At 45.7% G+C, this 16,946-nt stretch overlaps 1 protein-coding gene across 1 annotated transcript in view; it reads left to right on the forward strand.

Annotated features, from left to right (window-relative positions):
- The window catches only part of GABBR2 (gamma-aminobutyric acid type B receptor subunit 2), a 360,010-nt gene that overhangs the window by 250,249 nt on the left and 92,815 nt on the right, over window positions 1-16,946 (forward strand). Inside the window, exon 8 of the mRNA XM_061201103.1 lies at window positions 12,670-12,730. Coding sequence (XP_061057086.1) covers window positions 12,670-12,730 — 61 coding nt within the window. The remainder of the gene's footprint in view (window positions 1-12,669; window positions 12,731-16,946) is intronic.

The following is a 16,946-nucleotide window of genomic DNA, read 5'->3' on the forward strand; positions in this document are numbered from 1 at the left end:
CTGGGTTTCCTCTTTTGTAAATTGCTTCTTTATGCTTTGCCAATTTTTCTGATGGATTTGCTGCCTACATATTGCTAATTTTCAGGAGTGCTGTGTCTAATCTGGATGTTAATACCATGTTGATTGTAGACCTTACAAAATCTTCCATTCTGTCATCTGCCTATTGACTTTGTTCAGGGGTCCTTTGTCTAACAGAAATGCTCAGTTTTGATGTAATCAAATTAGTCCATTTTTTTTGCCTTATGGTTTGTCCTTTTGAAGTTTTGTTTGAGGAGTTTTTCCTTACGCTTAGGTTTTGAAGATATTCTCCTACATTTTCTTCTAATCAAGATTCCTTCCTACATCAAGTTCGTTCCCTCTGTAAGGGGAATTCTTGGCCCAGCCTTCAGATAATGTAAGCTTTGTCTCCTTACCGAATAGGACAGGTCACAAGTGGATGTCGTGGAGGATCCCGGGCTAGAACCCTGGCGGCCCGCCTCCCGGCACAGCACCCCTTCTGCCTGGCCACCTCCTGCAGCCTGAGCCCCCTGGCCTCCTGCCTGGACTGCTGCCATACCAGCTGCCTCTTTTGAGCCCTCCCTCCAGCCCCCAGGCCAATCTGCAGCCCACCCGGCTTAAAGTGAAGCTTGCAACAGATTGCAAATTGCATGTCTCAGATTTTCAGGCTGACTGGTCAGCAGTTTGATTTTCCTTGTGGAGACTAATCTATTTAACAAAACTAGAACATACAGTAAAGCAAAATTAAATATTTCTAATCGTGGGGACACTTGCATCTGCAAATGACCAGGAAAGAAGGGAGGTTCGGGGTGGGGGCAGAAAGCTTAGAGAAGGTTTCGTGATTCATGGCTTTAGAGCTACAAAGCTCCCTTGGCTCAGCCACTCACCCAGGAACCCAGGCAAAGACGCCACTCACTGGCCCCGCCAGCTCCCCTGTGCTGGCTGTGCAGGCAAGCAATGGCACCACCAAATCGGAAAGCTTTTCTTCACTTCTCCACTTTCCTCACCCCTCACATCCCTCCCACCTCTAAGCCCCTAGGACTCCACCTCCTTCCCATCTTTGAATCATGGACTCTTCTCCATCTATGTCACCCTCGTCTCTCGCTTGGATTCCACAACAGCTTCTAACTGTCTTCCTTGCCTCCAGTCTTGCCCTCGTGACCAGCCATTTTCCATACAGCAGCCAGAGTAGTTTTTTTGTTGTTGTTGTTGTTGTTTGCTTTATGGAGATACAGGAATTGTATATATTTAAGGGGTACAATTTGATGATTTGATATGCGTATACATTGTGAAATAATCACCACAATCAAGGTAATTAACATACCCATCACATCACAAAGTTACCTTTTTCTTTTCTTTCTTTTTTTTTTTTTTGTGGTGAGAACACTTAAGATCTGCCCCCTTAGCGAGTGTTAAGTATACAGTACAGTATTGTTAACTGCAGTCTCCAGGCTGTACATTAGACCTCCAAAATTTATTCATCCTGCATAACTAGGAGTTTGTTCCCTTCGACTAACACCTCCCTATTTCTCCTACCCCCAGACCCTGGCAACCACCATTCTATTCTCTGCGTCTATGAACTCGACTATTGTAGATTCTACATATAAGTGATGCCATGAAGTATTTCTTTCTGTGTCTAGCTTATTTCATTTAGCATAATGTCCTCCAGGTCCATCATGTTGTCACAAATGGCAGGATTTCCTTCCTTTTGAAGAGCATCTGGGAATTGTTACTTCCTGGTTTACAGCCCTTCTGTGGCCCCCATTTGGATCATGAGGTCCAAAGTCCTGCCTGATGTGGCTCCTGTCTTCCTGCCTCCACTCCCCCACCCCTTGCACACCCCCCACCAGCCACCTTGTCCTTCCTTCTGGTCCTCCAGAGAGTTAAGCTCTCTTCTGCCTCCAGGCCTTTGCATATGCTGTTCCCTCTGCCGAGAACATTCCCTTTCCCATCGTTTCTGCCTGGCGAACTCACACTCATTCTTCCCTGCCCCCTGCCAAGCCACCCCCTCACAAGAGAGGTGCCCTTCCTCTGTGCTCCCACAAGCCTCTGTATCCACCCTCTCCTATCAGTTATCATGCTGTCTTGTAACTTTATTTTTTTTTTAACCTGTCACCTCCATTAGACTGGGAGCTTCTAGAAAAAAAAGGACTTTGACTTCGTGCACCTCCACTGGGTCAGGCATAAGCATGCCAAGTCCCAAACACAGTATGTTGCAATTGCTTCCTCATTTTATCTGTGGAAATTTGAGGCCCAGAGAGAGGAAGGAACATAATTATGGGCACACAGGGAGATGGTGACAAAACTGGGACTAGAACCCTGAACTTCCCACTCTAAGCCAGTGTGCTTTCTGGTTTAATTGTAAAGAAACAGTCTCCGCAAACACCATTGGGCCCAGACCTCCAATACCGATAGCCCACAGGGACATCTTGGTCTCCCAGCCTGTGATAACCTCCGAGCTTCTGTGATAACCAGCTCCTCTGCCTTGGGCCACTTGTCTCTTTCCGTCCCTCTCATACCATGGAGCTAACTGAGCATCTACCCTTGGCCAGTGTCCTTTCTCTCTCCCTCTCCTTCTCCTCCATAGCCCTTCCTGAGGGATCCTGCTTCAGTGCCCCCTAAACAGAGAACCCAGTTCATTCAACTCAACAAGAATTAACAAATAGTCCTGTACTCCTATCCTTCCCAGGCCTCGAGGAGGAAAGAGCACTTTTCTGCCCAGGGGCAGGGGGTGGGGGGGGGGGGGCTCCATCTCAGCAGGAGGCAATTACAATAGGCAGTTCAGGGTGGAAGGAGAAGCGGGGAGCACACCCTGAGGTAGAGGCGGGCCAGGCAGCATCAGGCAGCCAGTGTACCATCAAGGACATGAGTGGAGAAGGCCATTTTAATTGGGGCCTGACAAATAGGGCTTATGCTGGAGGACTGAGTCCTGCCAGGGACCACATGGTAGACAGAGAGGATGAGGTCCTAGCAGAAAAACAGAAACCAAACTAGCCATTCCAAACAGAGGAGATTTAATACAGGGAGTTGTTTAATAGGTTTCGGAAGGACAAAGGAGTATAAAAGGAACACTGTCGCAGTTCGGAGGTACCAACTGCTGAAAGAAACAGTTGTCACCTCTAGGCTAGAAGAATGAAAGGAAGAGGTAAGGCTACCAGAAACTGGGAGCTCAGAAAATGTCCACAGAGCTAGTATTCAGACGTCTGAGGAGGGGCACTGCCCAGCTGCTGCTGGCACCGCGCAGGGGGTGTAGCAGGACTGGCAGTAGCCACAGAACCCTGCCAGAGGCCTGGGGAAATGGGGATTCCTGAGTCCTTCTCCTCTCCCGATTTCCACCCTCCCTCAGGGCCTGCTCTTGGCAGAGCTAATGAGGAGGCTGGGGAGGAGGCTGGGAGGCGTGGCCCACAGAGTGCCAGGCCCAGCATTGCAGAGCCCAGTGGAGAAGGGCGTCATAACGGGCACAAGCCCCTTCTCCAGCTCTTCCAACTCTGATTTGAAGCCCCTCCCCCACTTCTAAGAAGAGATTCTCACCCGCCCCTTGAGCGGTTAAAAACTAGGCATTTTGCATTTCTCCTCAGTTTCACATTCCTGAGAGACTGGCTTGGCCACTGGTGTGCTGGAACCAGCTCCTGCAGGCTGCCTAGAGCCAGTTGTTAGTAGCTTGAAATCTGCCTTGGTGGGAATATTTACACCGTGGAAATTGGCAAACAGGACAAGTCAGGACTCTTCCCTGCCCCCCCCCGCCCCCACAAAGAGCCATTTAAACACTTACCAACACATCCCTGACTCCCTCCTCTTCCACCTACCTCCTGTTCTACCCCTGCTCCTTCCCCCTAGCCCAAGGCTGCTTGGGACTCACTCTTACCCCTGCAAAGAGGTCATTTTGTGATCAGTGACTGCTTTTTGCAAAGGAAGGCAGGATAGTATGTGGTTAGAAGCATGAGCTTGAAGTCAGACCATGTCTGAGGTGAGTCCCAGTTCTACAGCCTACTAGATGTGACCCTAGGTAACTTTCTTAACTTCTCAGCCCCTCAGTTTTCTCATCTGTAAAATGGAGATAATAACACATAGTTCATCCCATTGAGGTTGTTGTTGAGAATTTATTAATAAAGGAGAACTCCAGAAAAAAAATGTTAGCTAACATACACAAATGTTTCAGCAGAGCTAAAAATAACTTAAAGGATGTTATTGCTGCATGTTCTGCAGAGAGAAGCCTGAGAACAGAGATGAAAAGGGACTTGCCCCAGTTCCCTTCCTAGAAAATGGCAGAGCACAGCCCAGATCTACCTCTTCAGACCCCTCGTTCATTGCTCTTTCCATTATTCTAAGTTGAGGGGGAAATGTGCTTATGCTTGCACAGATCTTTGGCTCTTATTCAGGAAAACTCTAAGCTGTCGGTAAAAATTAATCTATTCCAAGAGGGAGTATTATTTTGTTGGTGATGATGTTGCTATTTTTAGCTGCAAAAAATGTGCCTCCTTATAACAGCCTTTCAAAAAAAAGTTTATAATAAAGTTTTCCTGTTACTAAAATAACGCATGCTCATTAGAGGATATTGGAAAATATTGAAAAGTAAAAAGACGAAAAAGCCATAATCCCACAACCCAGGACCAACCACTGTTGGTTGGGAGTAATTTTTTGCTTGGTGGGAATAATTTTTACATTTATGAACATACTGTATATTCAATTTTTATCCTTTTTTACTTACATATCGTATTAAAGTAAATAACAGTAGCTGCTGTAACAAAGATATCTCAGAATCTCAGTGAATAAAAATAGTAAAAATGTATCTTTCTCTTATGCAAAGTCCAAAGTGGATGTTTCTGGTTGGTGGCCAGCCTTTCTGCATGATTATTCACGGACCCAGGCTCCTTTGTCTCATGTCCCCACTGTTCCTTGGGCCTCAGAGTTCACTGATAGATCCTGTGAATCTCGTTGGCAGATGGGGGAAGTGAGGGAGCATGAAAGGTCTTGTGGGAGGTTTTCATGGGCCAGACCTGGAATGACATGTGCCACTTCTGCCCACATTCCATTGGCTAGAAATGTCACAGGGCCTCACCTAGGTATAAGGGAGGTAAGAAAATTCAGTCTAACCATGTGCCCAGGAGGAAAAGGAAATGGATTTGGTGAACAACTAGCCAGTGTCTGGCACAATCAGAATATCACTTTTTCCATTATTTTATAACTTTTATAATATAATGTTCAAGTATGCATAACCTAGATCAAGTCACCCCCTGATTAAAACCCTTCAGTGGCTCCCCTTGCATTCAGAATTAAGCCTGGCATCCTTGATAAACCTATAAGGTTCTGCATGACATTGCACCTGTCCACCTTGCCCATTCCACTCCATGGTCATCTTCCCCTCAATCACCACTTTCAGTTCCACTGGCGTTGTTTCAGCTCCTCCCACTTCCCAATCTCTTTCCTGCCTTGGGACCTTTGTACTTGCAATTCCTCTTCCCAGGAAGCTCTCCCCTCACTCTTAGCTAAGTCCTTCAGGTCTCAATGCAAGTGCCACCTCCCCAGAAAAGCCCTCCTTGACCCCCAGTGTAATTCAGGTCTTGTAGTTCTTTCTTGCAGCACCCTGTTCTTTCCTTTATATCACTTATTGTAGTTTGCAATTATATATATATATTTTTTTTTTTTTTTAAGGTTTGCATTTATTTTTTTATTTTTTTATTTTATTTATTTATGGCTGTGTTGGGTCTTCGTTTCTGTGCGAGGGCTTTCTCTAGTTGTGGCAACCGGGGGCCACTCTTCATCGCAGCGCGCGGGCCTCTCACTATCACGGCCTCTCATTGCGGAGCACAGGCTCCAGACGCGCAGGCTCAGTAATTATGGCTCACGGGCCCAGTTGCTCCGCGGCATGTGGGATCTTCCCAGCCCAGGGCTCGATCCCGTGTCTCCTGCATTGGCAGGCAGACTCTCAACCACTGCGCCACCAGGGAAGCCCATGCAATTATATATTTATCAGTGTATTTATTGTTTAATGTCTATACCTCCCATCAGACTGCAGGCTCCATGCACTCTAGGACCATGTGGACTTTGCTCACTCTATCCGGTGCCTGCCTGGCATGTACCTGACACACGTTAGGTGCTCAACAGTGCTGATTGATTGAATGCATGTATCATAATATTTCATCATGCATCCATCACAGTTTACTTTGCTATTGCCCTATTTCTTGGATATCTCATTCATTTCTGATATTTTGCTATTCTTTTTTTAATTAATTTTTATTGGAGTATAGTTGTTTTACAATGTTGTGTTAGTTTCTACTGTACTATTTTGTTTGCTATTTTAAACAAGCTTGACTCTTGTATCATAACTGGAAGAAAAGAGGGAGTTGGTCCTGCCTCTCTTGGGCCATCCATCTAGCCATCTCCTCTTGGTCCCCACTCTTCTCCACTTCACCAAACCCTGCCTTAGACCTCCACTTCCTTTGTGGCTGGTCACCACTTGAACCCTATGGGTCACCTGATCACGGTCCCTCAGAAGGATACCCCTTCATTTAATGCCCACCAGCAGAAGGATAGCAGTGGGCAGGCCACACTTCCCTTGCTGCTCCTCCTTTTAACTCCCTGAAAACCAGCTGCTGAAGACCCAATGGATACATCAAACTTTCCTCAAGACTTAGGTCCATCAAAAGCATTTTTATGTAAGAAATATTTTAAATAGTATGCAAAGTATAACTTGTCTTATAGCCCAAGGGACATGCAGAAAAAAAAAAGTATTTTTCACCTTTGCAGAACATGTGGGTAGATGTACGCAATTGCTTGGTATTTCTCTTTTATGTCTTGTCATCCCTTGGGAAACAGAAAGCACCTTCTTCTTCAAGCTTACATGAAGAGGATCTGTAGTCTTTATGGAAAAATCTGACCAGCAATGTAACCCACAAATTTTCTCAAAATCCTCATTATTCATTTGAGACCAACGTTGTCCTGGGAGAAGGGCTGGCAGCAGAACAGTCTCAGGTGGGCTTGGATCATCCATACGGATAGTGATGGGCCAGCCAGGGTCCCCCATCACCCTTCAGCTTCCATCTCCTTAGAGATTTCACTGCCTGTGTGACATGTCAGGGCAGATCTTGTTTCCCCACAGCATAACTCAAACACTCAGCTGAGCATACTTGCTCACAACTCCCAAAGACAAATATGACTGCCCGGAGACAAGAGTGCGGTTAGAGCCATAGTGAGGACGGAATGCCTTCCCTAAATGCACCGTGATCGGCAGAGACTGTGTCCCTCAGTGGGCCCAGGGCTCCACAAGATTAGACTGAGCCAAGCGAGTCTTCCCTCTGTGTAGCCTCCAGCTCCAGCCGGATATCAGATCATTTTCCAGGGCAGGAAGTCCCTTCCCTTTGAAAGAGACAAAAAAAAATTTTCCAATGTAGGGCTTGACCTGTACAATTCATGAACTGTTGTTGGAATAAATTTCACTCATGCTTAGTAGTGAAACATTAAAGATAAACAATGAAAACAGAATTAATTTTTCTAAGAGGAGGCCACTGAATCCTACTGACTGCTGGAATCCTTAGTGTACATTTTACTCTCCACTGATTTTTCTGGGGACATCAGGTGGAATTTTGCAAACTCGGATTACCTGGAGCATTATAAGAGTTAACCTTTGTGTGCGCCAACCCTGGGTTATGCCTTTTTCATAATTGTCTTCTTTAATTCTCACAAACAATCCTGAGAAGTAAGTATTTTTCTTCCTATTTTTCAAGTAGGAGAATTGATGCTCAGAAACACTCAATGACTGTCCAAGGTCACACTGATGGCAAATTTACTCTTGTCTGGCGAATGCAGCAACAAGTTTTTTTCCGTATGTTGTCCTATGTGTTCTGAAGATTCTTCTAAAAAAGAAAATTCAAATTTATCGCTCCCAATTCAACCTGAACTGTTAGTTTGGATCAGCTTTTAAGAAACAGATTGCTCTCCTTGACATCACAAACATCTCTTTCAGGAAAAAGAAAAATCCTTATAAATTATCCACTTGGGGTTTTACCTCCATTATTTTATTTGCATTCCAAATCTGCTCATTTCAGAGGGAGATTTAATACAGGGAACCGGCTACAAGTTTGTTGGAAGGGATGGAGGAGCAAATCAGGTAGGCGCTGTCACCAGAGAGAAGTGTTTACAGAAAATGGCCAAGCCCCTTGGGCTGCAGGAGCAATAAGAGGAATGGTGTTGCCATTGCCTCTGACATGCCTGAAGTGCTTTCTGTTTTCTTGACTGCATGCTGATTGGTAATGGATTCTAACTTCCGAGGAGTTTATAAGTAAGTGACCACAGAGCAGATTTGGAATGCAAATAAAATAATGGAGACGCAAGCACGCTGGCCTCTGAGGCTCCTGCCGCTGCTGTTTCTGCCACCGTAGGGACCCCAGCACTGGATACTGAGCAGTTATCCCGAGCCCCACTGCACACACTGACAGTGCAGGGCTGCTGGGGCCCATGGACACCTGCAGTCACTCAGCTCCTGCTGCTGCAACCAAAGCAGAAAAAAAAAATAGCTTTTCCCTTCTGCACACTTTCTAATCCCCCGTGAATGCTTCTCATTAGCAGAACCTAAATGGAAACCAGCTGGCAGGGGATTCTGGGAAGTATGGTTTCCAGGCTGTGGGCCCCTGCAACACAGAGGAGGACACAGAAGAGTGAGTGTGGACTTTGGAGTGTAATGCATCACATGGATTGGGCTCAAGTGGATGTAATCATCCTCGGTTACAGCCCTGGATCGCACATGGCAAAAGCTTAAGGAGAAAAAAAAAAAAAAAGCTTAAGGAGAGTCACAGCATTTATATATACATAAAGAATATGTGTGTGGGAGAAAAGCAAAAAGTAATCCCTGCTCAAGCTGGGGTTTTAGGAACCGAAGTCAGCCCAGCTCCCCTGGCTGAGATGCCAGGCCACAGCGAAACCAAAGAGTCTAGTTGCTGTGTGGGCCTCACTGGGAATCCATTGCCTCTGTTCCCACCGCCTTATCCCTCAGGCTGCTTCGGGTTGTGAAAAAGAGATAGTTCCAATGATCTTTGATGGCAGGTGTCTTAGGCCAGTTTATCCACGAAACAGACTCTGAGACAAAGATTCACATACAGGAAGTTTATCAGGGAGGCTCTCAGGAACAAAACACGAAGGGAGGAAGCGAAGCAGGATCAGGCAGAGGGATGAGTTGAATTGGGCACAGCTGCAGTCACGGCCTCAGCCACCCCATGGGGACCTGTGGAGCCCACGGTCCTTCACAGCTGTCCTGAATTGAGGCAAGGGGGCTCAAACTACTGTGTCCCTTCACACTGACCACTGGATGTAGGCTGCCCCCAAGGAGGGACATAACCTTAACTGGCACCCTTTGGGCAACCCAACAGCAGCCAAGATGCTGGGGAAGTGAGTGTCTCCATCCTGAAGGGGGGATCTGGTCGCCTACCATGGTGCCCACCCCCCCAGGATGGTAGTAGTGGAAGGGAAGCGTCTGCGGCTCAGGCCACAGTGCTCAGCCACCTTGGCGATGAACTCTGAGCTGGCTAGAGAGAGGGTGTGACCACCACCCTAGCCTAAGCCTCTGTCACCTCACGCCTGGATTACCAGCTGCCTAAGCCTCCCGAGTCTCTATTCCCATTTTCTGACAGCCAGAGCAATCTTCTCAAATCTTAAATCAGATCATATTGCTGCTTTGTTTAGCCCCCCACCCTCATGGCTCTTCACTGCACTTAGCATCCCCTCCAGAGCCCTGTCAGGGCCCCCAGGCCCCACCTACCTGCCCGCTCCCTCACTACGCTCCGCCTGCTGGCCCTTTCTGTTCTTTCCCACCTGAGGGCTTTTGTCCTGGCCTTTCCCTTTGCCTGGAGTAGCTGCTTCTTGCTGTGCAGGGCTCAGCTCTTATGTCACCTCTGCAGTGAAGTCTTTCCTGACCACACAGTAAATTCACTCCTCTTGTCCAGGCACTCCCTTTTGATTTTCTTCACAGCACTCTTCACTAGATGAAATCATCTCGTTCATTTTTTGGTGAACATGTTTTGCCTGTCTCTCCTAATCAAATACAAAGCTTTCTGAGAGCAGGAATCAGCACCTAAAAGAGGACCGGCCCAGGGCAGGTAAATATTTATGGAATGTCCTGCTAACATCTGCTAACATGGAGGCCATCCATCAGGCAGAATTTCATGAAAATCGCCTGATTGGCTTATGACCTTCCTCGCTGGTGTCCAGTCCTATCGACGTTGGCTTGGCTGGAGTGGTAGTCCCCATCCAGTCAGCCATGCTCAAGGTTGCAGAGTTGGCATCATCTATCCAACCCAAGAGATGCCGTGGTCACAACCTCAGGAAAGAATCACGAGTCAAATCCTCCTCAGAAGGGGGCTCCACAGAGCTTCTCCGCTCTTCCCTGGTGCAGAGCCTCGATATAGCCAGTTACCCATCTGCTTGTCCGTGTTACTCTCAGTTACCACAGTCATAGGCCTCTCATCTTTCTCCCTTTGGCTGAACACACAGCGGCCCGTGTGGTTTGGGAACTCAGTCACTTGGGGGCTGATGTTTCTGAGCGGTGAAGCCACCTTGGATTAGGGCCCAACAGTTTACCCCTTTGCCAGCTGAAATCATGTGATGTTGAAAATCTCTTCTCAAAGATTGGAAAGCTTCCTGGTGCTTGAAATCTTTTTTATTTCAGCTCTCTGCTATTGAATGTGTTTAAATAAAAATTACTGGTGCCATTTACTGAGTGCCTGTTGAAGACCAGGAGCTGTGCTAGGTCCCTAACTCAGGTGTTCAGGAACTTGCCCAAGGGGGCCCAGAACCCAGCTTTGTGATACTCAGGCGCTGGCCTCCTCCCACTGCAGTACCTGAAAAATTAAGGAGATAGGAGGAGCTACTGTGAGTAAAAATAGCTACTGTGAGAAAAGTAAAATATGACAGGTCTTACTTCAAAGATGAACTAATGAGTTTTATCTAAAAAGTAAAGGAGAAAGGAAAAAAACCCAAAAAGTAAAGGGAGATTCTTTCTCACCCCTGCCCTGTATTCCACTCCAGTATTATTCCATCCACTCTTTGAATACCATTCAATATATTTTTTTAATTTAACTAATAAAGATTCTGCAGAATTTGTCCACATTTTATGTCTAGAAGTCTTTGGAGTTCTTCAAAGCTTGGCAGGAGATGGGTGAATTAGTTAGATCTCCACTTTTGTCAAACAAAGAAATGTCCTGTGGACAATATCTCCATCTTTTCCGCCCATGCAAAGTGGTCCGTTCGCATAAAAGTGATCCTTTGGAAGATGTCCTGTGTTTTTTAATCATCCCTAGAAATAAAATCACAGCTCCTGTCTCACCTTACATTGAAGTGTTTTCACACTCCAGGGAATTGCTTACCGTCAACTGAATATAGAATTCGGTGGGCGTTAGTTTCTAACTGATACTACTCGCAGCTGTCTTCAGGATCTCAAAAAGGTGTCAAAGTGGCTTTAGAAGGTGTTTCTCATTCTGAGAACAGGTTGAGTGATTCTCTTTGTTCCAAAAGCCTCAGGGCCTCAGACTTTGGATTTCCATCAAGGGAAGATATGTACTTTCTGGCACTTTCTCTTGAGAATTGAATGGAATCTGTGGTATTGTCTTTGCTATTACCTGATGATGCAAGAGCGTAGCTGCGCTCATAAAGCAGTGTACCTTTAAGACAATTTATTTTCCTAGTTTCACATTAATGGAAAGAAAGGAAGAAATTTATTTCTGGATCAGAAACAACACGCTGTAGTGAAATTGCATGGGCATTAAAATCAAACTCGGATTTGAATCCAGCAGCCTCACTTACAATGACCTTGGCATAACCTCCCTCAATCTCAGTTTCTTCATCTGTAAAATCAGGATCATCCTCCTTTCCACTCAAGCTTGTCATAAAGATTCATTGATATAACCTGTGTCAATTTCCTTACATGGTTGCAGAATTTTAGGTGGACCATAAATAGGCAAGGAAAGACCACATCCCCTCTTTATGTTCCTGGCTTATTTAGCCCAGCATATGGAAACTGGGTATCAGCCGGCAAGGCAGATGCAGCAGATGATGCTGTCTTTAGCCCCCGGGGTCCCTAATGAGGGGTGCTCAGCTGCCTGTGACACTAGTCAGGTCTCACTGGCTCAGGAAGCTTAATTTTTTGCTGCCCCATAGCCCAGTTGTATTTGGGACTGACGTCACCCCTCAGGAAGAACTTACAAAAACATTCTCTGTCCTTAATAAGGAATACTAACGGACCTCTAGCCCCCTTCTGGTCCTGCAGCCAAACAACCTCGGCAAAGCGCCACATTTTTATGGGTGGGGCACGGGAGCAGAGGCTCCAAGGGCTTCTTCATCTCTTCCTCCATCTCTCCAACACCCTGGAAGACCTTGTCCTGGGATAACACAGGGCACATGGGTGTTTAATAAATAGTCATGATGATAATGATGATGCATATCTGGGCTTTAATTTACATGTGTTGGTTCCATTATTGATTTTATGCTCCTCAAATTATCCAGATAAAGTCACAACCAGTTTAAAAACAATTAGTTTAATTTTGCATCCGTGGTCCAGCGGGAGTCTATTCTTTCTCCAATAATAATAATCACATTGTACAATTAATGAATTTCAGTTGAGATCAGTAGTGTTTGGGCTAATATGGCATTTCTTCTTTGTTCTTCTTTGTTTTGTTTTCTATTTAGGGTCAAGTTGTGTTCCGGAATGGGGAGAGAATGGGGACCATTAAATTTACTCAATTTCAAGGTAGGCTTTTTGATGCTTATTCTTTCTAATTGATGAATTCTATATTCAAGGATGTTCTGTTTATGCAATAAAATACATCAAAAGAAATGAAAGTACGATGTTCCAGATAAGAGAAAGAGTCAATAGAAAACACTTCTCTATGAAAACATTAGCTTCAACTTATTTAGAATATTTTTTCTCAACTGCATTATTTCTCAGGCCTATTCAGTCTTTCCACATGACTCAGGCTTATTGAAAGTATGGGGCGTGGCAGTTAAGTCAATGCCAGTATTCTGAGGAATCTTGCATTGTTTTAGTTTTTGATTATAGAAATTTTCAAATAGACTCTAAAGTCGAGAGAATTGCATAATGAACCTCATGTACCCATTACCCGGCTTCAACTGTTTTCACCATTTTGCCAATCTTGCTTTATCTTGACTCACTCCATCCCCCACCCCCTTTTTTTGCTGTAATGTTTTAAAGCAGCTCCCAGACATTATCTCATTTCAATCTATAAATACTGCAGTATGCATTTCTACTAGATAAGGACTTTTTAAAAACATAACGACAACACTATTATTGCACCTTAAACATTTAAGAAGTTTTAATATGCTTTATTCTGAGTCTATGTTGATCATCTAATTATCTCTAAAATGACTCTATAGTTGGTTTGTTGGGGAGCCCACACAAGGTCCACTCATTGCATCTGGTTGATGTGTCTCTTTAGTCCCTTTTAATTTATAATTGTCCCACACACACTATTTACAGACCATTTGGTTTTTTAAGAAACCAGATCATTTGTCAGAGTTTTCTTCTGTCAGATTTGGAAGGGACCTCAGCAACCATTTAGACCACATTCCTCATGTGATGAGGAGGAAACGGAGGCCCAGAGAGGGACAGTGGCTTGTCAGAGCCCACAGGGCGTCTGTGAGGAGCAGGGCTGGGTGTTCTGCCTGGAGGAACTTCGGTTCGGCCCAGTATGGTCATTAGCAGGGTTGTTAGCCAGAACCATGAGACGGACCTTTCATTAATGCAGTGTTTTTCAGTATCTGGATGTTTCTAGAAAATCCAGAAACAAGAGCAGAGCCTTCTGTGTCCACTCAGTTTGAGCAGATCCCAGAGTCATCCAGGGGAAGGCAAGAAATGAAATCAAGTTATTCAGATTCATTCAGACAAATCCCAACCAGATGCAGATCAGCCAGGAGAGGTGTTCTCCGGTACTATGGCTCCATAATGCAATCTTGTAGATTTACCCATTTGTCTTCCTGTGGCAGGTAATTGAAATGCATGTCAACTCTCTGGTGTGCACAAAAGATGTAATTTTAGGCAAACGTAATTATTTTCCCATTTGTTAAGTCTTACTTCTTCATTGGCTGAACAAAGTAAGCATCTCGGCAAAAATACTTTTTTTTGAGTGATTGCAACTAAATTCTCTTGTCACATTTCCACTTCTCAAATTATATCATTCTGGGAGAATATTTTGTAAATTATTGATTGGCCAATCACAGCTACAAATGCATGCCAATTTTATTGCCTTTTTTTTTTCTGAATGTTAGGATTAGACACCAACTCCAGTGACTGGTTTTAGGCATTTATAAGGAAAGCAGTGTAGCAAACAGTAGTTCAGAGGTGGGTTTGAAACCACCTGAGCTCAAGTCACTGTGGAACATTAGGCAAGTGACTCACCTCTCTGAGCCTCGATGTCCTCATCTGTAAAATAGGGATATGATCCTACCTACCTTCTCGGGATGTGGGAAGAACTAGATGAGATAACACAGAGAAATGTGCATATATTTCTTGCTCAGCAAGTAGTAGCAATTATGATTAGCATTTAGTCAAAAATTATGATACTTTTCTGGGGCAAAGCCGCGTTTTCTTGGTGTGTTGAAACCCCCGGGTGCCTTTTTGTCTGCCTACTCTTATAGCTGCTCCCAACACTTAATGACATGTAGGGTGTCACATGGGGCAGGGCCTTAGAGATGATCTCATCCCACTGCTTCATGGTATAAGTGGAGAAACTGAGGCCCAGGGAAGGGTGGTGTTCCTCCCAGGGACACCCAGCTGGCTGGTGGCAGAGAAGTGACTGGACCTCGACTTTCCCCAAGTGCCAGCCTTTGCGTGTTCACATGTACACCTGTGCCTGAGTGTCCTCCCTTTGCCACTTCTGTGTCCAGCGTTTATTGACTATCAGAGCTGGGCCTTACAGATACTCCTGTTTACATGTTTTTAAAACAGACATTGATCCTGTTGGCAGAGGGATGCTGTGCTGAGGGCATATTCTTATCAGCACAACAGTTAGTTTTCCAAATTCAGAGGGTCTCAGAGGTACCTTGCTGCCAAGATGGAGGGGCATTGATTTATTGAGTGGCTGTCCAGGCTGGAAGGGCTCCTGGTTGTCATCTTATTTCAGAGGGGAAACTGAGGCTCAGACACGGAAAGGGACTTGCTGTGGGACAGCAAGTTCATTCCTTTCCTTCTCTGGGCTCGTGGTTCACCTCCAAGAGAGGCTGGTCTTCTGTCTTCTGGGACCTTCCCGGAATTTACCCAGAGGATGGGCCTGCCCCCCACCTTGGGGTTACTAGATCCTAAATTGCCTCATGCCATTGACTTCGAAAAAGGCTTCTAAACGGGGTCACCGTGCTGTTTTCTGCTGTGCCCTTCAAGCCCTCTCTCTCTCTCCCTCCCTCACCCACTGCCCTCTTTTAGGAAGGGATGGTGGAACAGCAGAGCTGACTCACAAACAGCCAGCCCCAGCAGTGGGGCTCCCTTTGCAGGGTCTACTCCTTGACTTACACCCAGGCTTTCTCAGTGCTCGCTGGCAGGATCTTGGAAGTTGGCCCATTCCACCATCCCTCTGAAGACCATGAAAGATGCTTTTTTGGCTTCTTGTTTGTAAAGTTCCTGGTGCCTTCTAAACCCTTTTATCTGTAGTAGAGGAAGCATTTTGTAGGAGGCTCTGTTACCTTCTTTGTAAAACTAAAACACAAATTAGTTGGAAATGGGAGGCAGTTTGGAGAAGAAGACTAAAAGGGGAGCCAGGAATCCATGGTCCTGTTCTACTTTTTGATTCCAGAGTTGTAGGATTTGTATCACAAGAGCCTGGCACTCAGTAGACCCCTGGTACAAGTTTATTAAATTAATTTGGAGGCAAAAGACCTGGATTCAAGCCCTTGCTCTGAAGTTTACCAGCAGTGTGACCCTGGGCAAGTCACTTTTATCTCCCTAAGCCTCAATTTCCTCCTCTGGAAAATGGGGTGACACTAATGCCAACCCTGCCTGTCCCCTGGGGCTGGGCCAAATGACATTTTGCTATATAAACTCTGGGTGCTAGGAAGCTAGTCCCATTACTAGCATGCTACCTGGTTCCTCGCTGGCTCTTGGTAAATGTTTACTGAATTGGTGAGTGATCCGGCTCAAGGAAATTTGAGAGCATGCTCATTTACTCCTGGTTTCCAGTGGCTTGAGTTTCCAAAGGCAGAATGTCTGACAAACAGCAGTTAGTCTTGACAACAGAAATGTGAACTGAAGCTACTTCACGATGGTGGCCATTGTTGTTCCAGGCTGGAGAAATGACCTTTTTTGCAAACTTAGGAATGCTGGATAGACAGAACTACTCTAAAATAATGTGTCAGGGCTAGCCCCATGGTCCCTCTTGAGGCTGAGGCATTTTGTATCCAGAGAGGGTTTCAGAGCCCTAAACATGACCTTCCTCACTCCCAGCTTCCCTCCATTTACTCTGTTTTCAAGGCTTCCCAGAGCCCTTACCTCCCAAAAGAACAATCCTAGGGGGTAGGTGTGGCAGATGCCATCAGCGTCCCACCTGTAGTCCCTGAGCATCCATGGTTCCAAACAAGCATCTTATTAAGAGCACCTACACCTCTCACCCTGTGCAAGGAACAGGACAGATATTCAGGGAGTTAATGCTTCCAGGGCAGCCCTGAGCCAGGGATGGATGAGAAGTGGAGGATAAATCCCCCAGCATCCTTTCCACTTGGGTGGAAACTCCCAAGAACTCCAAGGTATGTTCTGCTCTGTCTCCAGAGGTCCCCATGGGATTGAGCCTCACTTGGCCTCTCAGAAACCTGCTTATTAATGCACCTTGCCCTGGCTCCCTTGCCTTCTCTGTCTCACCTCCCCACACCCCTATCAGTGTGTTCAAGGATCACCTCCCAAATAAATTACATGCATTCTTACTCTTGGCTCAGGTACCCTTCTGAGGGACCCACCCATGGCAGTA

The sequence above is a fragment of the Eubalaena glacialis genome, chromosome 9, assembly GCF_028564815.1.
Source record: "Eubalaena glacialis isolate mEubGla1 chromosome 9, mEubGla1.1.hap2.+ XY, whole genome shotgun sequence".
NCBI classification, from domain to species: domain Eukaryota; kingdom Metazoa; phylum Chordata; class Mammalia; order Artiodactyla; family Balaenidae; genus Eubalaena; species Eubalaena glacialis.